This window comes from Haliaeetus leucocephalus, unplaced genomic scaffold (genome assembly GCF_000737465.1).
Source record: "Haliaeetus leucocephalus isolate CR32 unplaced genomic scaffold, Haliaeetus_leucocephalus-4.0 Scaffold223, whole genome shotgun sequence".
NCBI classification, from domain to species: domain Eukaryota; kingdom Metazoa; phylum Chordata; class Aves; order Accipitriformes; family Accipitridae; genus Haliaeetus; species Haliaeetus leucocephalus.
The window spans coordinates 321,374-348,087 of NW_010972659.1; the positions used below are offsets into that span (position 1 = coordinate 321,374).

At 47.4% G+C, this 26,714-nt stretch overlaps 1 protein-coding gene across 1 annotated transcript in view; it reads left to right on the top strand.

Moving 5' to 3' along the window:
• The first annotated feature begins 360 nt into the window (after positions 1-360).
• FAM207A (family with sequence similarity 207, member A) overlaps positions 361-26,714 on the top strand; it is a 56,052-nt gene continuing 29,698 nt past the window's right edge. The window contains exons 1-2 of the mRNA XM_010566989.1: positions 361-435; positions 1,595-1,703. Of these exons, the coding sequence (XP_010565291.1) occupies positions 361-435; positions 1,595-1,703 (184 nt within the window). The remainder of the gene's footprint in view (positions 436-1,594; positions 1,704-26,714) is intronic.

The following is a 26,714-nucleotide window of genomic DNA, read 5'->3' on the forward strand; positions in this document are numbered from 1 at the left end:
GGCTGCGCCGCCGGTGGCGAGGGTCGGCGCTCGGTCCCTGGGCGGTCCCAGCCCTGCCCGGTCTGCCCAGCGCTTGGGACGCCGCGGAGTCCCACCCAGGCGGTGGGCGTCGCGGGCGCAGGGCCCTGGCGGGGCCGCAGGACCCCCCTCGGTCCTGGGCACGGCGACGCCGACAGGGTCTGAGAGGGGCGGGAGGTGGGGTGACACGGCGTCCTGAAGGCCGGCCGGCCGGCCTCCCCGTCCTGCTGAGGAAAGGCCCGTTCCGCCCTCGTTGCGGTTCTCGCGGCCCGGAGCTCGCTGTGGCGCCCCTTCCCGGGCTGCCGCTGCTCGTCTCTCAGGCCGCGTACCGCCAGCGGGAGTATGCCCGCAAGGGCACGGCTCGCCAGGGCCGGCAGGGAGGTGAAACGAGGGAGCCTGGGCCTTCGGCACTCCAGTGTGAGGTCCTGCCGGTGCACCCGGGAGTCCCGGCGTGCCTCTCTGGTGGTGGCTAGTGCCGCTCCAAACCGTCGGCCACCATGATGGAACTACCGCATAGTGCCAGCTATGGCAGCCACGCTACGACAGGCGCCACAGCATCCCCAGGCCTTTAGGACGCAGAGAGGAGAGCCTGCTTAGGGAGGTGGCGGTGACAGGCACCAGGGCTGCTACCGCTGCTGGGGGGAGAGGGTGCCTGCGCTGCATCTCGGTGGGGTGACTTGGATGCAGTAGTGGGGATTGTTGTCAGCAAGTGTCGGGAGCGGAGCGGTAACTGGCTCGTTTGGCAGTCATTCTTTTCTATTTCAGGTTAGGACAGGTGGAAATGAGCTGTCAGTTTACATGCAGTCGTTTAGGAGACTTAGACCGTGTCTGGTTTCACCAGCTGTCTTATTAATACGCAGTTCAGGTTAAAGCTGGGTGTCTCCCCCAGCCCCCTCACAGCAAGGACACAGAAGAGCAGTAAATGGTTTTTATATGCCTGCCCTTCCTTGTGAGGAGGGGGGAATAGGCTGTGCCATATATGCTGGTTTTATACCAGTATGAAGTTATGTGTTGGTGCTGGGAGATACTGCTGGCCAACATAATAAGTTCTAAGCCAACTAGAGAAGCTACTGCAAAGCTTAGAACTTAGGGTATTGCATGCTTAAAGGAAATAGATGCTGAAGATTTAGTAAGTTGCTAGTAGTCACTGAATCTGCTTAACATCCATCGATTTAGGATTTAGCCCCTAATGTGCTCATTTGTTGCTTATCTGTATTGTTATGTACCTGTAATAAATCTGGCTTTTCCTAAGGACGCCATTCACAGTTCTTTTAGGAGTAATACCTGAATTCACTTGAGTGAGGCAAGGTTGGGTTGAGGTGGAAGTCTGTTGGGAATAGAACAGTCCAAAATGTGACTGTGAAAATTCCTTCCGGGTGGAAGAGCCTGGGGGGGCCAGGCCAGTGGGGTGACTTACCTAACCCTGCCTGCTCAGGAGAGGCACCTGCAGGCTGCCGCTGGAGCGTGCATCCTGCTCCCATCTGGCTGGTGCTGGGTTTAATTTTTTTTTTTTTTTTAATGAACGTTGCCTGATGGTGTTTGTACTGACTGCTGCTTAATGTTTCTTTTGGATAAGGACTGGAACTTCCCGTCTTCTAATGTCTTCTCGGGGCTGGAGATTGACCCTGGTACTCTAGTAAGGAAGCTTGACTTGGACTCCAGAAGCATCATCTCCTCCAGAACAGGTTTGTTGTTGTATTTTGAATGAGCGCCACGTTAGGTTTTGAGCAAAGACACTGGGGGACTGTATTTGCAGTGGCTGTCGGAACAAGCCCAGGAGAACTGAACCCAAACACAGCTTCCCGTGTTCCTCCTGCAGGGGCTTTCAAAAGTGGTTTCTGTTTGGGGTTGGAGGAGGCAGAGAGGCATGTATGTGCTTAGTGCTCCTTCGGTGGGAAACTAGCTTCAGGTTACCTGATGGCTGCTGAGCAGTGCTGTGCAGCTGGAGCCCCCACCAGCAGCTGCCATTTGTACCCATATATTTTGTAAGCAAGTTGCTTGTTGTGCCTCAACAGTGCTTTATCCCCGGCAGCCTGATTGCAGCCAGCTGTCGTCTCCTCTCCTTTGCTGTTGCTAGGTCCTTGCCCTGGCTCAAGGACTCCTGGGCAGGAGAGTCCAGCTCACCAGGGAGTATGGGGCGTGAGGGGGAACAGGGAGGAGCTGGCAGAGGCGTTTGTTTTCCAGTCCCACAACGAGGAAATGGCTCCCCCTAGCTGCTTAGTGGCAGGCAGAGCTTTGTATCTGAAACGGGGTTTCACCTCTCTAAATGGAAACGGATGGCACAGCAATCTGTCCTGGTGCAGAAGATGCGTGTGACACCCAAATACCTTGTTTGCAAAATAAATTAATTTCTTTTCCCTATGCAGATTAATACTGTTACAGTAACTTTGTTTTCGTGTCCAGGGCTACAAACCAACCCAGTAACCACCTGAGCGATAGTGGTTACCTGAGCAGTGGTGAGCGGTAGCAGCCATAGCCCATCAGTCACATCTGGTCACAGAGTGAGGGAGCAGGAAGGGTGTGTGAAGACACATTTGCTGGAGATGCTTGCCCTCTGCACAGAAACCTTTGTGAAATGTATTGTTCTCAAAACACTGAGCTCATTGTTCGTAACTCTCCTGGGAAAAGGCCATGTGTGCATGTGTGTGTGCGTGTAAGCATAGCAATCTCTTTAATTAAATTAGACAGCATGTTGTTGAAGGCTGACAGCCTGCAATCCTAGTCTTTCATTGCAGGCTACAGCTGTACATGTCTGGTTTATAAATAGACCTATGCTGCTGGTCCCTGTGCAGTGCTGATGATGCAGATGTGCAGTGCCTGCCTATGTTTAACCCTCTCTTGAGGCTGCGTGCTGGCTTCCTGCAGACAGTGATGCTGACCTGAATGCTTTGTGCTCCCTCGCACTTTCCAGATGATCAGCTAAAAATAGCTTTTCATTTGGGGGCTCAAAACTGCAATTCCATGAGGCAAAAAGTGATTTTTTTTCTTTTTTTTTTTAAAAATCTTCCCAAGCTGCTGTGCCCTTTCTTGTATCACTCTGGAGCCATGTGGAGGCTTTTTCATTATGGAAATCAATTCATTTTTTTTGTGTTAATTCAGTGAACTGTAACTGGGCTGTGCATACAATGACAGAAACCCTGGAGTTAGAAAAGAAATTCTAGGCAGACCTGCTCTGTCTCCTGGGATCTCTGGTCAGCTGGGAGCCTGTTCAGCAGGAAATTCAACTTGACTCCAACCCTGCCCCCTCTCCCTTCCTCCCATCTCCCCTTAGCTCAGTGCACAGGACAGGAGGGTAGGATTCTCCTACACATTGTTATTTTAAGATTTAATAGCAAGACAAAAAAGCGTTTCTCTCCCACTTGCTTTTCAAGCTCTAAGAAGGTCAAGTGGGCAGACTGTAGGTAGGCTTACTCTCTCTCTCCTGTGCTTTTCACAGCTGAAGAAGATTTTTTTCTGTCAAGGATGCCACGTAGCAGTTGAGAAAGCTGGTATATTTGTCCTCTGTGCATGTGTGCCTCACGTTACCTAAGATTATCACATTATCTAAGATTGCTGGTATCTCTGTGTTTTGTGGTGCAATCCGGCCTTGTGCTGTGACACTGTAGGATCAGCCAGGAAAACTTCATTGTACGCTTAGAGAGGCCTGCAGGGCATGAGTGAAACAAGGGATCTGTTACAGGGCTTGGACCTGGCAGAAAACACTCTGCTGGGTTACCAAGCCCAGCTGGCAACTACGGGTTTTGGCTCTGTTATCGCTCTTCCTTAGACCCTGCATCCCTCTGCTTTTGGAGGTGTAGTTTTCCGGAAGCCAGCATCTCACTCCATGGCTGTGCTTCCATGGCATTGCAGCTTGGTTGAAGGTATCTGCATAAGACTTTTCCAGGTAAAACGTTTGCCCTTCCTACTACTATTCTGCCTCTGTTCTTTTCTCCACTTGGGCTTGCGTCTTTTGGCTTTGTGCTTGAACTGGGGGACCCAACTTTTGTCTTGACAGAGCCTGAGCACCAAAGCTATGTGAGCTGGAGTGCTCTCTGCTAATTCTGAAACTGTCAGATGTGGAGCTGGCCCAGAAGGATATGTGGGGTTGAGAGATTGCTTGTTGCCGGAAAAGTGAGGAAGAAGAGGTGGTGATGTTGGCTTGCAGCTCCACCTGTCAGCACACTCCCTCACTGTTTAAGAGAGGATAGTGGCTAGCTGGATCAGCGGAAGGGACCTGGAAAGCCTGGTCTCCTCAGAGTGTGGTGCAGGGGGAGCAATTGTTCCTAGACCATTTTGAGTTGGTGGTGTAGGGGGAAGAGCCAGCCAAGCCTGCTCCTGTGGGGCTGCCTGGAAGACTTGGAGAGCTGTGGAGCTCCCTTTCCTCTCTGTCTTGTTTCATTGTCCTTCTCTAACTGGGATGAGTAGATGACTATGATGGTGCATCTTTAGCTGGCTACTTCTCTTGGGTTCCTTGGCCTCCCTCTTTGCCTTCTATGCCTAGGATGTACTTTCTGGTTCCCTGCTTTGTCCATCCTCTGCCTGTTTGACACGCTTGTGTAGTTCCTTCCTCTCTCCCAGCCTGGCCTGGACAGACTTTTTTCTCAGGGTTTGTGTTCAGCTTTGTTGTCGGAGAGGATGACTGCCTTCTCATGTTCCTAGTTCCTAAGGCAGGTTTCAAGTTGCCCTGTCTTCATTCAAAGCAGCCTTCAGAAGGATGGGAGTGGGGGGAGATGTGTAAGTGTGGGCCTTGGGTGCAGTGGGGGGAAAGGCTGCCTGAACTGTGGGGTTCTAACAAAGACAGTCAGGGCAGCTTGGGCAGGAGGCAGAGAGGTGACATTTTGAATTCACTGAATTATTTGGAGTACCTGTAAAATCAGCTGATAGTGGCAAATGAAAAATACCCCCTGTGTACTGAATTTTTACTGTGCTTCATTCTACAGGTCTCGTCTCTTCCAATTAAAATCTAGTCTGAGGAAGAGCTTGAAATGCGGTTAGATTTTAGAAGATGTCAGCTTGGAGCTTAACACTGGTCAAAAAAGCAAATCGGCTGTTGGGAAGTAGGAGGAAAAGAGAATGACCTGGAGAGCGTTGTTATGCTCCATAAACAAATCCATGGTGCATGCAGCTATTTGATGCTATGTGTGGCCCTGGTCCTCTCATCTCAGAAAAATGTAGCAGACCAGCAAAGGTTCAGAGAAAGGCAGCAAGGCTGCTCAGAGGCCTGGGGTGCCTGTTTAGTTGTTCCTAAAGCAAAAGCCCCGGGCTCTTCAGCTGGGGGAAGGCAGCAAGGCAGGGTGTGATGGAAGCCTGGAAACTTCATGGTGAGGGAGTGTGGGTGCGACTGCTGTCTCTTCCACTACAAACCTGGAAGAAGCAGTGGCAAGAGCAGATGGTAGACACGCACCTGAACAAGACATTTTGTGTCTCACATGGCGAATTCAGCTCTGGGCTCTGCATCCATGCATGATATAAGTGCTGTATGTTTCTGTGGGTTCAGAAAAGGGCTGCACAGATTGATGGAGGGGGCTGTCAGGGTTTCATAATGCAAGAACTCATCTGGTTTGGGATGCATAGGTGGAACGTGGTGGTTCTGCTCTTGCTGGATCTTAGGTGGAAAAAGGGAGGGATATGGAGGTCTAGAAATGGCTTGTAGTGTTGCAACAGGACTGGAGACAGGCTTCCCCTGCCCTGGGGTGGTGGTCCTAAATCCAATGAGGTCCCTGTGTGCAGTGCAGAGAGGCAGCCAGAGGGCTGTGCAGTGGCTCAGGCCACCGGGATGTGCAGGGAGGGGACATGGGCTGCCACCAGGGCAGTGTGGGACAGCTGGGGCAGGAGGAAAGCCTGCACCGTGACCGTGGGGCTGTGTGATGTGCTAGGGGCTAAATAAACAACAGCAGAGCATGGTTACTTCCATGTGATGAAGACCTTCATCTGGAAGACCTACTTTGATGTGCTGGAACCAGAGGGATGCAATCCTGTAGGAAACCAAGCCATCGTCATGCTGGGGCTTGGGGGCTATTGCCTGTAGCCACTGACGAGAGACGAGACCTCTGTCTCTACTTTTTTTCCCCTTAGTTTTCCTCAATTTAAGTGACCAGCTTTTGCTGCTCTTTTGGCTGTGGTTATTCTAAGGGAACAGGGAGGAGCATGATACGCAAGTTGGAAAGTTCAGCATCTATAGCAGGGTTAGCATCTCGGTTAACATGAGTGGTTGTGTGTGCCCATGCAGGTAGGTGCTGGCGCTGAAAGGAAATGGAAAGAGGCCCCTTGTTTTGCGAGGATAAACTGGTGGTGTTGGTTCTTACCAACTGAAAGCCCTGTTTTTCTGAGGTTTTCTGAGGATTCCTGGTGCATCTGGTGGAGGCAGGGTGCCTTGTTGAAGTATCTGCTACTCTCATGGTAATGGTCTCCTTGCTTCCCTTAGCTACAAGGCTGATTCAACGTGCTTGTTGTGATCAGTGTGAGGTTCAGCTTAGGCTGTTCTGGCATCAGTCATTCTTGTGGCATGAGAAGGAAAGGGTGGAACTGTAATAAAAAATGTCACCAAAATGGAATTCATTTTAGGTGAGTCTTGCATGTGTGACGGTAGAAAGCTAGTGGTCTAAAATGGAAAGTATTTTAATACGGGGAGCTCTCAGCCATGTCGTACTGTGAAGCAGACCTGCTGCAACTACTCTCTCCTGCTCTGCTTCTTGTCTTTAATCATTAGCTCATCTTAACACCAGATTCCAGATGATTCCCATGCTTGTAGGTAACAAAATCCAGCAACATCACTGTGAACACTGGTGTTAAGTCCATGAGTGAGTTGCTTGCTGAATGATTGCTTCCTATCAGTGTAGTTTACTTAGCCACTGATGTAATGTAAATCAAATGCTTTGCCATAATCTAATCCATGCAAGGACCTCTGTTATTAGTGTGAGTGAATAAATCTCATCTGGGTGAGCCTCTGTAGCGTGGGAATTAAATGTTTCCAACTAAGTAAAAAATAATGGCCTGTCCTACTGTTGTATGGGAGGGTTGCTGCTTTTTTTTTTTTGCTTTAGCTTTCCTTACTCAGTGTTTGAAGCAAGGGCCTGTTCAAATGTGGCTCTGGCAAACCAGTTGCCTGGGAATGTCTCTTTTTTTGGAGTGGATGATGAACCAATTGTGGAATGATATGAACAACTGGACTGGCAGCTTCCTGCTTTCTTTTCAGCTTCTCCAGAAGGGAACTATGACAAGATGTGTTTTTTGAGAAAGCAAAAGTGCAATGGCAGCAAGTGCTACCACTTCAGAATTGCTTGCAAAACCTTAGCTTGTCACCTTGATTTCTGAGGTTGTGGCAAGAGTAGCTTTTGCTGCAGATTGCTCTAGCTCTTCCTGTGCCACTGGTGAGCCAGGAAAATGTGAAACATGGATTAAAACCATTTGCTGCCACTGGTCCTGGACCAGTTAAGGGTCCTTAAGGAGACCATAAGGTCTACCAGAAGGTAGGTTTAGACAGGACATAAAGACGACATTTTTTTACAATGAGGGTGGTGAGACACTGGAACAGGTTGCCCAGAGAAGCTGTGGATGCCCTGTCATTGGAAGTGTTCAAGGTCAGGTTGGACAGGGTTTTCAGCAACCTGATCTAGTGAAGGATGAAAGTGGGGTTGGACTAGATCATCTTTGAAGGTCTTTTCCAACCCAAACCACTCTGTGAGTCTATGATTCTATACTGAGGTGGGGGGCACAGAGTGACAGAGGACATTAGCCTGAACAGAGGTTGTGCTGGGCCTTGCTGTTGCTGAAGCCTGGATCTGCACAATGTGATGCAAAGCTATAGGGGAATTTCAGGCATGCATGCTGTAGTATCTGACTTTCCCTTTGTATCTTGAGACTGTTCGTCCTCTGGTGACCAGGACTGTCTTGCAGGATGGGTTCCTCTGTCAGTGGCACAGAGGGGAGCAGAGGAATGAAATTACTGAGCATCTGACAAAGAAGGAAGTCCCTTTTCCTCCTGAAGAAATGTGGAGACAGGAGAGAACAAAATCAGGCCAAGCAGGAACCTGACAGTTTGGAATTGCTGGAGTCTGTAGGCTGTGTACAGCCTTGTTTTTCCCCTTTCGTAGATACTCTGTGAGTTCTGTTTGTTACCAAACCTCCCTCTGCAGAGTCACTGACTGCTGTTCTGGTCTGCACCTCAGCTTCTGCTCTGGTGTTCCAGATTTACTGTGTCTGTCACGTATCTGCTTCCTTCTCCTTGGGCTCTGCAGCTGCCTGTCCAATTCTGTTCTCCTTTTGTAGCCTCAAATGAGAAGCAGAAAAGCTGTGGTTGGTTGGCATCGTGGTCTTGCCATGGTACCATACGCTAACTTCATGTGACATGGTTTGCTTGCTGTTTGGTTTTTGTTTTTTTTTTAATGGGTGATGTGCCAGAATCAATGTAAGACCTCTCCTCTCCCAGCATCACTGTTCCTGCAGTGTCTGGACTCATGGTTACCACTGCAGTGGATCCACTGTTGCATTGCTTGCAGAATTGCAGCTGTGGCCAGTCCTCCATTACTCTTCAGGAGCTCTGACAGGATGCAAATCTTTGTGTCCCCTAATTTATTCCTGTCTGTTCGTTGGATTCTGCTTGTTTGTGGCCTTTAAATATTGCAGTTTTTCCTCTTCTGTCCTCACCCCTGATCACGTTTCTCCGTGAAATCCTTCTGTGCGAATCCTAGAGTTGTGCTGTTGGTAGGAGCAGGTTGCTTCTGTTGGGAAGATGTTTGCTGTGTTACTCTGCAGACCATGGTGCTAGTCTGCCCTCCTGCTGTGTCTAATCCTAGCGCTGGGCACCTTCTTTAGGCAGATTTTTGGTGATGTGAATCGGTAAGCACAGGCTGGAGATGTCAGCAGCCTTCCCATTGCATACGTTTTGAGGCTTTCCTTCACCTCTCGTACAGCGTGCTGCCTGTCATGTCATGTCAACCCCCTTCAGCTGTGCCTTCCTGGGTATTGTGCAGTGCTTGGCCATGTGAAGCTGGAGGTTTCCTGTTTGTTTGGGGTTTTGTTGTTTGGGTTTTTTCTTTTGGCATGTTGGAGCGTTTAGCAATTGAAGGATAAAAAAAAAATTTAATCCTGCTTGTTTCAATGAATGCATCCTTTCTGAGTAACAGTTTTAAGCCTTTGGTGCTTTTTCTTAATGTGCGTTTGGGATATTTTTAAATCTGCTTGTGTTGGTCATTTGCCATGTCCCTGGTGTGGAAAGCTGCTGGATCTTCACGATTCTGCTGCTGTCACTTTTCTTCAGTGTTTAATTCTGTGCTGGCAGCTGTCACACCCGTCTTGTGTTTGTTTTGTGCAGAGTGCCTTTTTCAAGCTGTTCCCCACTGTAACGCTCTTCAGATGGAAAGGGGTGAAAACTGTTTGCTCTGCAAACTGAGCATAACAGTGAGTGGCCTGTGAGGAGTGGCTGTAGCTTCTCCAATGTGTGTGTAAAATGCAACGTGCTGTGCTAGTCCAAAATGACAAGGTATTCCTGCTCCATCTGTCTTTGGTATTAGCTGCCCAGGCTTTGGTCTGTGTGAATTTTGGGAGCATTGAAATGCTCTCCTTTAAGCTGGTGTCAGAGGTAGCCTGTTGGCGATGCCCTTGGTGGTGTTGCACTGAAATGATTTGACCATCTTTGAAAATCTCTACTTGGCATGTGGATGCTGCCCTAGGAGGAGTGGCTGTTTGAATGGCATTTGGGCTGGGATTTCTCGCTTTCATGGGTGGGGACTGGATATCAACATGGCTTTAAAACAGGGCACCTAGGCTCCATCAAAGGAGCCTTCAGCTACTGCAGCTTGGATAAAGCTCAGCCTTGATCACTTGAAGTTGTGCTTCCAGCCTGTCCCACTCATCTGCTGCCCCTGATGCAGGTGATAGCAGCTGCTGCTTTTTGCAGTCTCGGGGCACACAGAGTAGCTCTGCAGTATCCCTTGCCTCTTGCTCCAACAGGCTGAGAATGACACATGCCAGTGGGCATCCAGCCTTGGGTAGAGACCAGCTTCCCTTCCCTGTGCAGGCTCGAGGGGCCTGGGGAGAAAGGCTCAGGAAAGCCAGCAACCTTTTTGGCAGTTCTTTGTTTCTCTTTTGTATTCTTACCTCCACTGTATCTTCAGCTACCCAGCAGACACGAATAGTCAAAGCACAGCCACCTTCAGCCTTGAGGACTTTCTCCCGGGGCAGGCATGGGCTGCACACCTCTCCTTTGCCTGCCTCTCCCCGCCCACGTACCTTCTGCAAGGTGTCTGTGTCCTTTGTGTAACCTGCACAGGTCAAGGATGTGTCCCAGGACTGGAACATGCAGGTTTCAGGTCAAACTGCAAACTTCCCTCCATACGCTGGTGTTTTCTCTGACATTGTGTATAAAAGTGCTTGAAACCTCCAATAAAAGAATTTGCAAGAAAGGAAAAATTCCCGGGAAAGGGGAAATGCTGGGCAGGGATTAAACAGGCAAAGTGATACTCTTTACCTCTCTCCCAAGCCCCAAGGTTAGTAACTTGGCATCCAGAAATGGCTATGAAGGACACTGTATGTGTCTTTATTACATTAAGTGGGGGAGCAGTTCCTCTGCCTGTTTGCAGAAGCGCGGTCCAAAAAGCATTGCCCACTTCCATGCCTTGAGCTGAGCTGTAACTGGCCCTGTCCGTCACTGTACCCTGACTGGCGTGATGCACCGCAGCGAGAGCCTGAACTGGTGCCACTGAGCGGGAGGAGACCGACCCTGCTAGGAGGTCCTCAGTCCCAGCTGAGCACTGACTGGCATGGAGCAGGGGGGAGCCCAGTTCTTTTCTTGCATAGCAGCAAGCAGAAAACTTGAACCTCCTGGAGAAGGAGTGCTGTTAACTTTTGATAACCCAGTATACCACTTCATTAATATGTTTACAGACTTGATGGTAGCTGAAACTACTTTTATTTCAGGCTTAGGGCTACTGGCAGGCTGCTTTTGACTGTGGATGGGAGTTCCTGTAAGGAGTCTGTGCCATGGCTTGAAGTTGAAAGGAGAGAGCAGCTGAAGAGCTGACTGGCAGAGCAAGGCTGCATCCAGTATAGCTACCGTGGTCGTTTGATAAGGTGACAGGTGGCAATTTACCATACCTGGGTAAATTGCTCTGGGTAGCAGTTTAGCGTATGTTCCTTCTTGCTTGCTTTTTGGCTGAAATTTATTTGGTTTTTTGAGCATTAGGAGCTGCTCTTACCTTGACCACGCCAGATCACCTTCTAAGGGTAGTTTTGGTGTCTGAGTGTTTTATAACAGGCAGTTATAAAACTGCATGGTGTTTGAGAGGAGCTCTGATAGCATTTTGTGGTATGGGAAGCCTCTCCAGTGAGGTCAGATGACCTCAGTGTACAGGACGCCTCGGACAGAAGACTGTGGGTTGCAACAACTTGCCTCGAAGCCAGAGGGCTCTTCTCTTGCTTCAGTCCAAAGGATGAAAATCAGTGGGACCTCACTTCAAGAGTCAAGTTGACCTAGTTCTACAGCAGAGGTGAACAGCTGTGGGGACTGCTAGAAATGGAGGACAGTGACCTGCTGTGGATAGCTTCTGGGAGAATTTGGAGTGGGAATCCTACTGAAAGCTAAAGACAATGGTGCCTTAAATAAAAATAATTTTTCAAAAAGTAAAAATCCACACTGCCGAAGATTAGTTTAGCATTTTATTGTCTGTGCAGTGTGGCGCTGGCTGTGAGAACAGCTGTATGAAACTCCACTTTATAATTAGAGTCAGTGCAGTTAAATGAAAAGAGCTAAATGAGTGTCTGAAACTTGCACTGCTTCAAGTGCTTTGACTTCCCTTCTGGAGATAGACCATTTCCATGTTGTGAGTGCCTTCTGCCAGATCATGGGAATCAGTTGTGTTAATATTTATGAAAGTAATTAACTTTTTTTTTCTTCCCCTCCCTCTGGCTGTGGCTAAGTCCTTGTTCTTAAAATTAACATTTAAAAAAGAAAAAAAAAATCCTCCAACTAACTAGTGGTCATGGATACTGAGCACTACACAAACACTGTAACATTTTCCAGAGTGCCTGATTCTGCCAAGATGTTTGCAGTCTGCTCCAGGGAGAGGAGGCTGTCAGTAGTGGGAAGAGCCTGAAATGAGTTTTAGGAGTTTGAACAATGTGTCAGATCCCTGTAATTTCTTATTATGGTTGGTTCCTGTGGCTGTGCCTTCTGTGTAATGTTCACCACTAGTGATGATGGAAGGTACGTGCCTGCCCCGGAGCAGCCTTTATGTGCTGCTTTGTGGGCTGTGTTGAAGGTGGGTGGCTGAGGAGGAGGGTAGGGCTCAGTAAGGGATTGGGGATTCCTTTGGTGAGGCTTCTGAGTTGCTGCTCTGTGCTTTTGCAAAGCCTTCCTCCGTCCTTTGTAAAAAGTTGGATGCTCAAGCATGTGCTTTTTAGGTCAAATGTGTCAGTCCCTTGTGCCACTGAAGGGCTTGCTGAATTTGGGGCCAGTGTACCTCCTTGCATTCCCAGTCAGGTGTGATTGGGCATGGCAGATTACATGTCGTGCTGTGTCTTGCTCTGTGTGATTATGATTCCCGAAGCTTTAGAGGGATACTAATCTAGCCTGGTATTCTCCTGCTAAATCAGTTTAAAATGGTCAGACATCCTTACTTACACAAAAATAGATGAGCCCTGCTTAGGAGAGTGCTGAAGCTGCAGTGTTACAAAAGAGGGTTATGAACCGAAATCCATGCCTTTGCTGTTCTAATGTTACAGCTTTGGCATAATCGAGTTATAAAATTACAAATGCTACAAAGAGAGAGGAGGCACAGTTCTGCACTGACAGCAAAGATACCATCCAGCATGAGTCCTGATAATGAAAACCTCTCATGGGACATGAGAGGAACAGTTTAATGCTGCGTGAATTCAGAAACTGAATCCCAAGAGGGGTGAAGAAGTGCTTGTGGAGAGGGCAGATTGACAGCTCTGGAAGTCAGAGCCCTTCCCTTGTCACCAGCATCAGTATGGAGTTGTGTCAAGCTGTTGAACGTATTTCTGAAATACGCGTCCTGGGAGTTTAATATTTAATAGGCGCTCTATTTAGAAAATTGGTAGATGCTGGTAAAGAGTGGATGAGATGAGAGCTCTCCTTCTTCTGGGTTGCACCTTCTGACTTGCCTTGACAGGCTTTTGGGGTGTAGGAGTAAGTCAGCCTCCTTTTTCCTTTGCTAATACTCCTGGGAAATGCCCATGTAAGAGAGGTTATTTTGCTTGGGTGTTTTTTTCCAAGGACTTCTACGCTAAGATTGTCATCTACATAAATCAGATTTCTGATTTACTGAGAGATAAGTCTCTGCCCTGCTAATGTGGGTCTTATCTGAATTGCAGGCTCTGTCTTTAATGGTAGATCTCTTGAGAGTTGATGTCTATAATTCAGACTAAGTGGGACCTATGGTAGTATTCTATATAAGTTATCCTTTATTGGAATAGTAACAGGTCTAGCTTGCCTGAGGTTTTGGGTTTTGGTTTGTTTTTTTAAAATTATACAGCCTGTTAATAGGGGCACAGATAATCTGTAATCCTTCAGTTACAGTACTAATGGCCCATAGGTTATAATTATGGGAAAACATGATACTAGCCCGGAGCTGTCTCCTCTCAGGCCACCACTGATAGCAATGCACTTAACAAATAGTATGTAGTGCTGGCTCCCGTGCTGAGAGCCATTCTGCACAGGGGATCCTTGGGATACAGAGGTATTCAAAGAGTCTTTGTAAGCAATTTACAGACAAAGGTTTTCTTTACACTTGGATAAAAATGTGTGCACCATCTGAAGGTCTGTTTGCCCACTTCAGTGCTTCAAAAGTGGCATTACTGATGCTCGTATGTGGCATAACTGGTGATGGCACATAATTTGGGTTTAGTTTTTTAGTCCAGTGGCTTATAGAAAGGAAATAAGTTGTTTGGCTTGTGGGGGGTTTTTTGGTTGTTTTTTTAATGGAGTTTTTAACACTGTAAATCTCAATGGACATTGTCTAAGCTAAATGCGGGAAACAAGACTGTGCAAGGATTAAATGCAGTGGCTACTGAAATATTCTGGGTTGTTTGAAATGGTAAGTTGGACAAGTTTAGATCAAACCAGCAGTGTTGCAAATATGCCATGAAGCTAACCACAGAAAATTGATCCTGCAGGAGAAGAATAGGCTATCAAGCAGATGTTCAAGCAAGGACTAACTGTCAGCTGGTACTCTTGAAAGCATTGTATTTAGTGATATTGCTAACAAACTGCAATGAAACATGGTGTTTCGGAGCATCCCTGGCAGGACATCTGAGGGAAAATGGGGCATGCAGACTTGTTTCCTGGCCCACTGGTGGTATGTGCTTGACTGTGTGTGGAGGACACGCAGAAAATCAATAGGTCTGCTTAAAGAATTTTGGCTTCTGCAGGTATCCTCGACATTCATGCCTAATGTGGCTGTGCATGTGCACGCTCTGGGCTGATTTGCTTCTGTTGCATTTCCTAGCTACATGGCTTATTAAATTTGGTTTTAATTACCTCTGTTTTCTTCTCCTTCCTTTCAAAATAAAGATTATTTGTAAATTCAGGTCACCGAGTGTTCTTATGTAACTGGGAATGGGCTGCTTTAGCATGGGTGGGACATTCCTGGCTGTGACGGGAACAGGCTGTGTCTATACATGCAGTGGTTACTTTTCAATGTGCTTTGTGTTCAAATAACCTGGTGCGCCTGTCGACAGGGAGGTAGGGGAAGGCTCTTCCAGACTGCAGGAATTCTGCTGACAGAAATCACGATTTTGAATTTAAGTTGCTTCGTTCAGTAGCACTTTCATCTTTTTCTCAGTGAAGCTTCTGGCTATTGCTTTTGATTCATGCCGGTGATTTGTGACCCCAGGGCTGGGCTTATGCATACTCCTCTGCAGCTGCAGGCACGCTTGTTGCTTTAGTGCCTATACCTGAGTGGCTTTTATTTATGGAAATAGCATACAAATGTGTTGATACTGTTTATATGGGGTTATTATAACTTCTTCATGTCTTTTCTTCCTCCAAAATAGAGGGTGTTGGCCTGTTTACCTGTATTGGGTCTAAGTGGCAAGGTTTTGGTAGCAGGGGGAGAGGCCGCGGCTGCCCTGTTCTGGGCACAGCCGGGTCCGGACAGCTGCAGTGCAACTGCTGCAGCCACAGCTGAGCCCATTGGTCACAGTGGTGGTGCTTCTGGGAAAACATATAGTTAAGAAGGGGTAAAAATGCTGGGCAGGCAGGGAAGTAGGAAAAAAAAAGTGAGAAACAGCCCTGTAAACACCAGAGTCAGAGAAGGAGGAGAGGAGGTGCTCCAGTCACCGGAGCAGCCTGTGGAGAGGACCATAGTGGGCAAGTGTGAGGAGGAAGGAGTGGCAGAGAGGAGCTGTGATGGACTGACTGTAATGCCATTCCCTGTCCCCCTGCACTGCTTAGGGGAGGAGATAGAGGAGTCGGGAATGAAGGAGTGAAGCTGAGCCTGGGGAGAAGGGCAGTGGCGGGGGGATGTGTTTTAGTGTCTGTCTTTGTTTCTACCCACCTGATTCTATTTTAATTGGCAATACATTAAGTTACTTTTCCCCAGGTCGAGTCTGTTTTGCCCGTGATGGTAATTGGTGAGTGATCTCCCTGTTGTTTACCTCTGCCCATAAACTTTTAATCTTATTTTCTCCCCCTGTCCTGTTGAGGAGGGGGAGTGAAGGAGTGACTGGGTGGGTGTCTGGCAGCTGGCCAAGGTCAACCCACCACATTACCATAGCTCAGTAAAAGTTGAGATTAAATTCAGTACCAGGTAGAACTGTTGCTCTGTGGCTGTTCCTCTGCCTTCCTTACTGTTTTTTTCAACGGAATGTCTTCTGAGCATTGTAGAGATCCAGAGACTCTTGCATGAGAACTGAATTCCTTTGCTTTTCATTAACACTCACAGATGGTTAAGGAAGTCATTCCTCCATGTTTGTGTTGTACCTGTATACCTGTAACAACATCGTGGCCCTCTGTAGCAGTGAAGCATATGGTCTAACTCCGTATCATGAGGTTACAGTAATTTCTTTGCTAGGTTGAATGAAGAGATCTAATGTGTGAATAGCAGCCAGACAGACCCAAGGAAGGGGCATAGAAGGCGAATGAAGCAAATGTACTTTGGGGGTATCTTTAGAGGGAGGATCGTCCTCGTGGAGGCTGCAGAGGTGAGCTGATATACTTGCTTGTGTCCTGAAGGTCAGAATTAGGAACCTCCCCTCCTCTCTCTATTTGGCGAAGGAACGGGGACAGAACAGGACACAGCCATATACTCTAGTCTAAGCTCAGCAAAGTACAGAATAGGTCTCGGGTCCATCTGGCTGTTTCTTCTGCCAGTCTTTGCTGTGTAGGAGGTGCTGCCTTGCTCCAGCTGTGACTGCATTGCTGACAGCTCTGTAGCAGGAGAGGACATGCCCGTGGCTGAACAGAACATCTCTCTTTGAGAGTGCTCTTTTTCAGATGTTAGATGTGCTCATTAGAGGGCAGCAGAATAACTCTTCCTTTTTCTAGGTCAGTTCTATATTTTTGAATTATAATTTTCTGCTCTGCAGGACACAGAACAAAATTTTCCAGTTCCTCCTTCAGTTTTTCCTAGTGCAATAAGTGTATAAAACAGCGATGCTTGTATGAAAATGTTAGTCAGTGTAAAGAAACAGAGCAATTATAGTAAAAACTTGCTTCTTGGAAGCTTGTAAGTGTTGCAGGCTCAAACGAGACAGAGCTTCTCTAAGATTAAACCACAAATGGCTAGCACCGCATGTGGAAAAGCAGCCAAAGGAATGTTTCACAGCTAACTTGTTTTTTGCTCAGCCTAATTCTTACTTGACCTATATGTCCATATGCATCTATTGATTTGTTTGCTGTACCCCAGCTGCTGCTGCCACCTTTTTCTGCCTGAAGAAAATGTTAAAAACCCAAACTTGCTTCATCTGAAAGTAATTTTTAAATGAGATCTGATAGTACGCCCCCCCCTGCTTTCTCTGTAATATAAAGACTATAAATAATTATGGCATAGTCTTTAAAGGCTAAGTGAGGCTGGGATTTGGAACCCAACATCACAATAGTTAAATGCATTATTTATTATGTAACATTCATAGAAGAAGGCTGTAGCGCTGTTTGACTTTGCAGCTAGTGTGTTTCTGGCTTCAGAAAGAGCTGTGTAGAAATCCTGGCTAGGAGCAAACGTCTCCAGTGCACATCTTATTAAGCAATACTTTGCACACTGTTGACCTCTCCGGGGGACATGAGCTAGTTCAAGGCAGCTGGAATAGCAGGAAAAATAGATTTTTCAGTTTTAGCAGTATCAGCCATTGGTTTCTAATAGATGGCTCTGATTTTGCAAGGTCCTCAGTAGAAGCAAAACTTCATTAACTAGAAGGAAATGAATATTTCAAGAGATGTGCAAATAGGTTTTGTGTCTTGAGAACCTTTGCTGAAGCTCCTTGGCCTAGGGTGGTGGAGCATGTGTGAGGATTGGAAGGGGGAGACAGGACACCTTTCTCTCATTACCAGAATGTGTTGGGTGTTTTCAGATTACATCCTGCAGATTTCCATATCTCCCTCTCCCCTACCTGAAGGGGCATGTGTCCACTCAAAGGGACACATAGCTGCAGGTTCCTCAGGACTTGGTAGATGCCATGCGTTCCTCACATGGGTGGGGGCTCTAGCACAGCAGGGTGTACTTGTCTTCTACTTTCTGTTCTACATTATTTTTTAGGGTGGCAATATCCAAGCCCGCAAACTGGTGAAGTGGAACAGCCTTCTGGATGCTGGCAGATGTTGTTCCTAGCACAGCAGCTTGGATCAGTCCCACCTCCTGGAGCAGTCCAGATTGTGCTTTGCGCTCTCTGTTTGGGATCCACTGGGAAGCTGGCATTTCTTCATGTCTTTGTTGCAACACCTCAGTGAAGGCAGGACTAATGGGAAGGCCCTCATCAAGAAAGGAAAGCTGAACAAAGCCAGAGAAATGTCTCATAGCGTTTGGCAGTTCTTGGTCCATTAGGTAAAAATTAATGTCCTGTCAATAGGGTAAAAAGATTAAACTCAGTCTTACACCAAGTGAGACAGTGATGAGTCTGTAGGTGCATGATGTGTGGATCTAAACCCATTTGACTGTTTGGTCTATATTAGGAAATTAGCAGGCACAGTGCTCATGCCAGCAGCCTTCTTCACTGCAGAGAAATACTCTTCTTGCCAGCATCTTCCATGCAATATGCAACGATCTTTTGCTGGCCCTTCTTTTACAATGAAAGTCTCTCCTGAGAACTAATACGATATTTTGTTGGGGATGCAGGTGTTCTCAGTAGTGTATTTTGGGCATGGTGAGCCTAAGTATTGCAAGACTACTGCTTGGAAAGGGGTGTGTAGTTTGGGGTTTTTTTATTTCAGGAACACTTTCTTTACAGGAATGATGCCAGACCACATTTCCCTGTAAGCGTAGGGATACAGGTGAGCAGAGATGAGGGGACAGGTACGTCTCAAGGCTCTCTGGTTTGGTGCTGTAGTCCTAGACCTGAGAAGATCAAGGCAATGCCAAATGTCTGGCAGCTCTGAAAACTGACAGCAGGGAGTGTCAGAGAAGCACCTACTGTGTTTTGGTCCTTCCCCACGAACTGTTATTTCTCTTAGTGACAAGGGTGTTCTTGCAACAGCTCTCTTCTGGCAGCTGCTGATCTCATTGCTGCACGGGTGTCATGGTTTAACCCCAGCTGGCAACTAAGCACCACGCAGGCACTCACACCCTCCCCCCCACCCAGTGGGATGAGGGAGAGGACTGGGGGGAAAAAAAAAAAAGTAAAACTTGCAGGTTAAGATAAAGACAGTTTAATAGGACAGAAAAGGAAGGGTAAATACTACTACTAATAATACAAATAATAATAATACAAAACAAGGGATGCACAACAGAATTGCTCACCACCTGCTGACTGATGCCCCGCCAATCCCCGAGCCACGGTGCCCCCTGGCCAACTACCCCCAGTTTATATACTGGGCATGACGTCATATGGCATGGAATCCCCCTTTGGCTCATTTAAGTCAGCTGTCCTGGCTGTGTCCCCTCCCAGTTTCTTGTGCACTCCCAGCCTCAGCTGGCAAGGCAGTATGAAAAGCTGAAAAGTCCCTGACTTAGTATAAACACTGCTTAGCAACAACGAATACATCAGTGTGTTATTGACATTATTCTCATCTTAAATCCAAAACACAGCACTATACCAGCTACTCAGAAGAAAATTCACTTTATTCCAGCTGAAACCAGGACAATGGGATAGATGGGGCTGTGGTGAGAGCACCCATTTTGCTAATACAGACATGGTATAAATGCTGTGCAGCAGTGCATGCCATTTGCTGAGGCTTGTTATTGTCTGTGTGTGCTGCTGTCAGGAGTGTAGAGAGCACGAAGTACAAAGTGGTAGAGCCCTGTCATTATTTTAAAATTTTTCTTGTTTTAAAATAGATTCTAGCAGGAGAATGTCATTCCAGGATGGGTGACTGATCCTGTCCTGGAAGTTTCAAATAAAGAAAAGGGGAAGAGGTGATGGGATGGAGAAAAAAATAGCAGCTACCTCTCCTAGAGGGGCCCAGATCTTGATTTTTCTTTTTTAAAGATTTCATCTTCATTTAAGTGAGCCAAATGGGCATATTGGAGTAGAGTGGCTTGCTCTAATTTAAGACTTGTGTGAAAAAAGGAAATTGTCTTGTGTGAGAATCATTGCTGGAAAGACAAAGGGTCTCTGGCAGAGTGGTCAAGCCCAGCTTTGGCAGGAGATGAAGAATGCTGTAGGAGGCCTGTAGTGAGGTAATGATCACAGTGGTCTGCCAAGGGGCTTGGTAAAGCTGTGGGATGGTGCCCGTGTGTCCCCTGGAGCCAGGCAGAAGAGGAGCAGGGAGTGGATGTAGGGCTGTCCGAGGGGGAAGATGCTGTGGGAGTGTCGCGTGTTGCATAAGATGGCAGAGCTGGTGATTCTATTAGTGCCTCAGGGCTTTTGGGAGCTCTAAATTGCTTGCTGAAGCAGAAGAGCCGTTGAGACAGCACAAAAGCGGCAGCTACTAGAAACAACAGAGGTTGGAAGAGGCGGCGAAGCAGTGTTTGGACCAGTTCTGCTTATGGGGCAGTGTGTGTGCCCATGAGGGGGGAAGGAGACTTGAGGTGCTTGGGCACCTCCTGGAATGAATTATTTCGTGGGTTAGGCTCATTGGACTATGTAATCAACACTACCACTACCACAAAAAAAAAAAAAATTAGTTCACCGTGTCATGTTGAATGCTGGAATTAGTAACACCTTTTCAAGTTTAAAGGGCTGTTATGATCATACAGTCTTCATGCAGACACTGGATCACCTTTGTCCTTTAGGGGCTTCTGCTTGGTACCTCCAGTCTTGATCTTGTGGTGAAGCGTGTACTTATCAATGGTAGTCAGGTCTACAGTTCTGCAAAGAAAAAGTCAGCTTGTTTCTGGTCTGGACATAGCTTGCCAGCCCTTTGAGCAGGGAGGGCTGTGTGCTTATGTTGGGCAGCAGTGGGTACCCAGGTGCAGTAGGTGCTAACCTGCAATAGGTGCTTGAGATTGGGTTCGAGTTACCTCTCCACCCCACCACAGACCAGAGTAGCATGGATTTCATACGTTGTACTTCTCCAGGAGATTATTTGTCTAGCTCTATTCTTCAAAGGCTTTCCGGTTTTGAAATCTGCTATATGTGCTCCAAAATAAGGAGAGGGGAAGAATGTGTAACGAGGCTCCAGCGATGTTACGCATTGCCAATCCTGCGTGTCGGTTGTTGCCCAACTGCATGTAGGCAAAGCTGAAAGGTGGGTTGGGGGCTGGAGATCAAATACATGCCTGTCACAAACAATTTGGGACGCTTTCTCAGGTATTCTCACCCTCCTTCCTACTTTATGTTAGTGTTGCAGTCCTCTGTGTGTGCAGCAGTTTATAAAGCCACTTACAATGCAAGTGGTGTTGGAACCGACAGATCAAAATGTGACTGGAATCGAGATAATAATTCTTAGATTATGTAAATAATGAAAGTCTGCTGGCATTATACAGGCTGCGTTGTTGAGCTGTTTTCCATGTCTAAATCTAAAATTGTCTTGTGTGTGTTGACTAAGCAGGCTATCGGGTAAAAGAAATTAATATGATTACATTTAATATATGGTTGTTCAGTGGTAGAAGATATGGTTGGACTTTCTGTTCCCTTGGTGCTGCCAAACTGTTAGGCGTTTGGGTTTCCTAGTGTGCAAGAGCTCTGACAGCTGCAGATGGTGGGATTAACTCCTTGACGTACGGTTGTGCAATAGATAGGACTGCATGGGGAGGGGGGAGCGCACTACACTAATCTGCCACAAAGACGTAAAAATCAAGGGCAAGCTCTGACATGTGATTACTTTTTTCATTTCCTTGTCAATGCATGGAGTGTTGGGAGTGGGGAAGTGAACCCACGCCATGGGGAGCCTGAGACCAGGCACGTTAAAGAATCCAAGGAGATCTGCCAGGAAAGGAGAATTAATCAACGGTTAAAATAACCTAGTGGAAATTTTGCTGTGGTCCTAATGAGCTCTGAGTAAGGTTCAGAGTAATTACTTCATGAAAACTCAGATAGGAGCAGTAAGGAAGCGTCTCTAGAAACTTTGCTCCTCCTTTTCTTTCTGCTGGTGCATAGGCATTGCCTGAGTACTCGTGGCTGTGAATGTGTAGAAGGTGATGCCAGGGTTCAATGAACTTCTTTAGCACAGGGGCAGAAAAAGCACACATGCCTCAACTGAAAGGAAAAAGCCATTAGCCAACCTGGATATATGTGCTTGTAACAGTGTCTGCAGTCAAATGCAGTCCTTTCAGAGCATTTGTGTTTATCTGTAGACCTGTTTTTCAGCTTTGATGCTAAGGGTGTGGAATATGAGCAATGATAAATGGATCAGAGCTCTTTTCCTTGGAAAAGATGACTGTCTGAGAAAAGAGGAGCTGATGAAGTTTAGTAAAATATGATTTCCACAGAGGTGAAGAGAGATGAGACTTGTTCCCAGTCTCTTCCAGTGAGATGAGTGGAAGGAATCACATTAAACTTAGAAGATGCTGGGTTCACGATGGGCAAAGATCCTTCAGGAAAATGGCAGTTAAGTTGTAGGACTCCTTGCACATAGGCGTTCTGAATTTCTGGTACCCACATGGGCTTCAAAGCAACTGGTCAGATCCCCCGAAATAAAAATACATTGGGGGTACTAAATGCACCCGTTCCATACTTGGGCATTCATCGCTGGCCCTGTTGGACGTGTGGTATTGGCTTGCGTGAAGCTTTGGTCAGGTCTGGTGTGTTCTTAGCCCAATGGTACTATTTACTAGTGGTAAAGCTGGACACCAAGGCTCAAACTCAAGTCCTTGAAGTGTCTTCTGTTAAAGCTCTCGGAGGTTTTTGTGTGTAGCTCCTGCTGATGATTGGCAGGAGCGGTGCTTGCTCACTGGACAGGGCGAAAGGGAAGGGGGGGACTGGCCATGGCTATTACCAGTGTGCATTATGTTAGGCTGGCTGCATCCCTCGCGCACATCATGTCTTGGGATTTCCATTGCGTTTGCAACCCTGGCTTGCAATTGCAGGTGATGTCATATCTCCTAACTTGTGCACATGCTTTAATCACATCTACTGCATAACTGGGCAACTGGATTTGTAATGCTGTGGAGGGGACTTTACTGAAACACAAGGACTGCTAATCTTGAATTGAATGCCAATCAGTAGGGCCTGTGGTACTTCAGTCTCTGGGGAGCCTTGCAAAGAGGAGGTATTCAAATGAAAACCGCTAAAAGGACAGAGGCAGTAGGCTTCCTGGAAATGTGCAAGAGGGATGTTGGGGACTTTTCCTGTATTCATCTGTTCTGCTAGTTAGGCTTTGCACATGGCAGTAACATCTGTCTTTGCAGCAGTAAGAGGTAAGTAGCCACATGCTTCACAGCAGCGATGCTCGTCACCCTCTGTGTGCGGTGAAGAGCCTGCGAGGATGCTGGGTGTTCCCTCCAACCCACAGTTCCTGTCACTCTTCTTTGTCTCCTGAAGCTGCGGGCACCTACAGCTGGGGATGGGGCCAGGGGGATGCCAGGGGCACAGCTAAGCAGCACCAAAGTGGAATTTTTTTCTTTCTTTCCTGATCCCAGTCCCAAACAGATTCATGCAGTAATTCTGCCATTTGGCTATTTTAGCATAAAGTTGTCACTGTATTTCTAGTGCAATTTAAAAACTGAAATGAAAGTGTTAAGAATCTGACCTTGCACAGTTGCCTTTAATACAATTCTATGACAGACCTGCTGGAATCGAGAGGAGCTGATTAAAATATTTCAGGGGTACAAGTTAGGCTTTGGGCTTTTTTGTCCCTTCTGCCTGTAGCGTTCTTGTAACTGGCTGAAAGGTGCTAAATCTTCCCAGTCTGTTTTGCAGTCATTAGTCTGTACTTATCTTCTTTTCTCCTGTGCTTCCTGCTGGCCTTCAGATCTGTCATGAAATTAATTGGCGAGGAAAAAAGAAAAGGGAAAGACATTTCTCCAGTGCATGTGGCAGGGTTTGCTGGCAGTGCTATCTCAGGTAAAGTATGGAAATGTAACACAAAGCCTTCTGTAAGATACAAGGCATCTGCTCCATGTTTCTTGCTTCAAGATAGGGTGTGCAGGTTTCCTCTGGAAAATAAGGCCTATGGCCAAGACTGGCTACTGTAGCACTGGCAGGGAGAGGAGAGATTATGGTTAAACAAGCAAACAGGGCAAGAATATAGTAGACAATATAAATGCTGACTCTGCTGGCCTGGAAAAAGGGTAACCTGAGCCCACGTGGCTGGGAAGCAACTGTTTGGAGGCTGAGTGGAAAGCAGAGGCAGCAATCAGTTGGAAAGGGCAGGGACTCATTGGATTAACTAGGGTGGCACTGAAAGGCAAAATTCATTACCAGTGATTCATGCACTACCTGAAAAAATTAGGTGGGGCAAGCCTTTTTTTCATCCTTTTTGTTGTTTAGTCTTGTCCAGGATCAGGCACAGGGGGGTTCACTGGAAGAGGCTTGAACCTTCTTCCTGCCCCTTTGTCCCAGCAAAGGATGTGTCTGGTTAACCTCCCAGTATGGCCAGTCCTGGAGCCTGGAGCTTTGCTCTTCTGGGCTTGGGAATGTGATTATGGGAAGCCAGAGCAACTCATTCAGCACATCAGGGAGAGCCAAGCTGAGAGAGGAGAGTTGTCCCATAGCAAGCGTTGACCTAGGGAAGGGAAGCCTCCTGCCACATCCCCCCTTCCTCCCCTGCCCTGCTGTGGTGTGCCATACCAAGTCATGCAAGCTGCTGTGATAATAGATTTCCACCCTACAGCATGTGGCAGGATTTCTGCAGTAGTTCGGGTCTGGTTAAACGCTATGGCCAGTTTGTCGCGGTGATGGTGTGTAACCTGCTATCTTGCTCAGTCTCTCCACCACCAAGCTGGAGGCAGAGAATGCCCTTCAGTTTCACTGTGTCTGTGCTCCTGCTCTTGGCTAGCTTAATTAATCACAAACTCCTAGTGTTACACGGGGTTACATAGGACAGGATTTCAGCCTATCCTGCAGAGAGTTGGAAGGAGTAGAAGGCTGCCCAAGGTAGCTAACAGAGCGGTGGTGAATCCTTTAAATGCACCTCTGATGCTTGGTCTCTGCACGCTGCAAGGTCTTGGATCATGTGGTCTTCTGCCCAAACCCTCCTTCTCACCTCACACCTGTTCCTAAAGCAGACTAGAGCTCGTAGTCCTCTCCTGTGTTTCTCTCCCCATTCTGTTTTCTTCTGTTCATTGGCTTATTCCAAAATTCAAGCTGTGTCTGTTTATTCCTTGTAAAATTCCCACGTGCACATCCGAAGGGAAGTTTCTGTCATGCCTGCATCTTTAATTTAGTAGCCACATACTCCTCTCTGGGTACGTGCTCTGGGCCAAACTGGGCAGTGGGGTGGCTGATGCAGTAGCACTGATTTTATGTGTATCTGATGCTTTCTATGTATGTGTCTGGGACCAGTTATGAATTTGCTGTTTGCAAACACACAACACGTAACTTACAAGACCCTGTCAGTCAGGCCACAGATGTAGACCTGTGTGTGTCACCAAATGTTATGCATATCTGCTGTATTTTTCTTCTTACATCATTGGCATTTTGTTTCCTGCTGTTCTCTTTCCTGAGGTACTTGTGGGTGAAAGTTTAGTGACCAGAGAAGGTCAGCAAGAGACAAGGAGGTTGGACCTCCCGTTAGAGTACCGAGGTGTTGACATGCCAGAAGGAAGGAGCCTATATCACTATAGCAGCGGGTGCTGGGATCCCATGTAACTTTGAAACGTTTGCACACAAGATGCTCAGCTAGCATGCAGTAGGGCTGCATCAAGTGCTGCTTGGCTTCATGCAGGAGGGCATCTTTCTGGCTGCCTGCTTTCTTCACGTCAGCCGCTCTCCAAGAGCCAGTGTGGACACTTTCTTTCTTGTCATCTGTATCTGAAAACTACTGCGTCCTTGGTGTGCTTGCACAGCCTCTTCCTGGCACAGCCTTGAGCTGATAGTCTTGAATTTTGTAGTCTTGGTGGCCTGATCTCTTACCAACATCTCCCTTCTGGGTATTGAGATGGAGGTGTTGACATCCCAGTACCCCTAGAGAGTGAGTAGGAAAGGAAGGGAGTACTGTGGAGATGGTGGAAAGCTCATTCATGGGACAGTTACAGGACCATAGGAGGAAAGGAGAGGCATTTGTGCCATGAGACACTAAACTATTCAGCTGTTACTCAAGTAATCTGTGGGGAAGAAGAGAGGGAGGAGATCTTGTAGCAGTGTTCATTGCAAGTGTTCAACAGATGGATGTGGGAGATATGGTCAGGGTTCACCCCAAAAACTCTTTATTCAGAGCATGCATTCAGGTTTCCCTGTTAGGAGTCCTCTGCCAGCTGCTCCCCTCCCTTACCTCCTCCTGTCTAACAACATGGCTATTCTGGAGTCAAACCTGAGGTAGGGTCTGAGTCTGGCTGTGAAATCAAGCCATGGTGTCATGCCAGGTCCTGCCTCTGGTCGCCTTCCTTCTCCCATGCCACATCTTGCCTTATTTCCCAGTGGAGCTGTGGTGGCTGCCTTTTGGCTGTTTGTTCTTCTAATTAGGTCCTCAGGAAGAGGCAGAACCCAGCTGAGAAATCTGTAGCTAGAAACATTTAAAGCAGCAGGTGAAAGTGGGGAGGAAGGAAGATTCTTCAGGGTGTTGATGAGCTGGTGTTAAAGCAGGTCAAAACCTGCTGGTTTGATGTTGACCCCTGTCAACCAGTTTCTGAAGCTACTTCTGTTTTGTACTTCCAGGCTGCTATCAGGGTGGGAATTGGTGGTGGGGTGTTTGATTAGGAGATTTGTTTCTTCCCCTCCTTGTCTGATGGCGAGAAGTATGCATTTCTGTGGTTGCTGGGGGTGGGAGAGCTGGGCCTGCAAGGTGACGGATGGGGTGGGTCACCCTGACTTCTGGACAGAGAGCTGGGTCACCTGCCCTCGGCAATGCAGATGCTAGACACAGGACTTCTTGGCCCTTTGAAGCAGCACTGTTATGCATTTTTGTTGCTTGGTTTGAACAAAACTAGAAGAATCTTGAAATTGGGATGTATTTCAGGATCCAGCTCGGCCTCGCTGCTTATTCTATCCCAAACTGTCAATGGGACTTTCACACCTGGGCTCCTGGCAGCATGCAGAGAGCAGAGGAGAGGACTGCACTCTGCATTAGA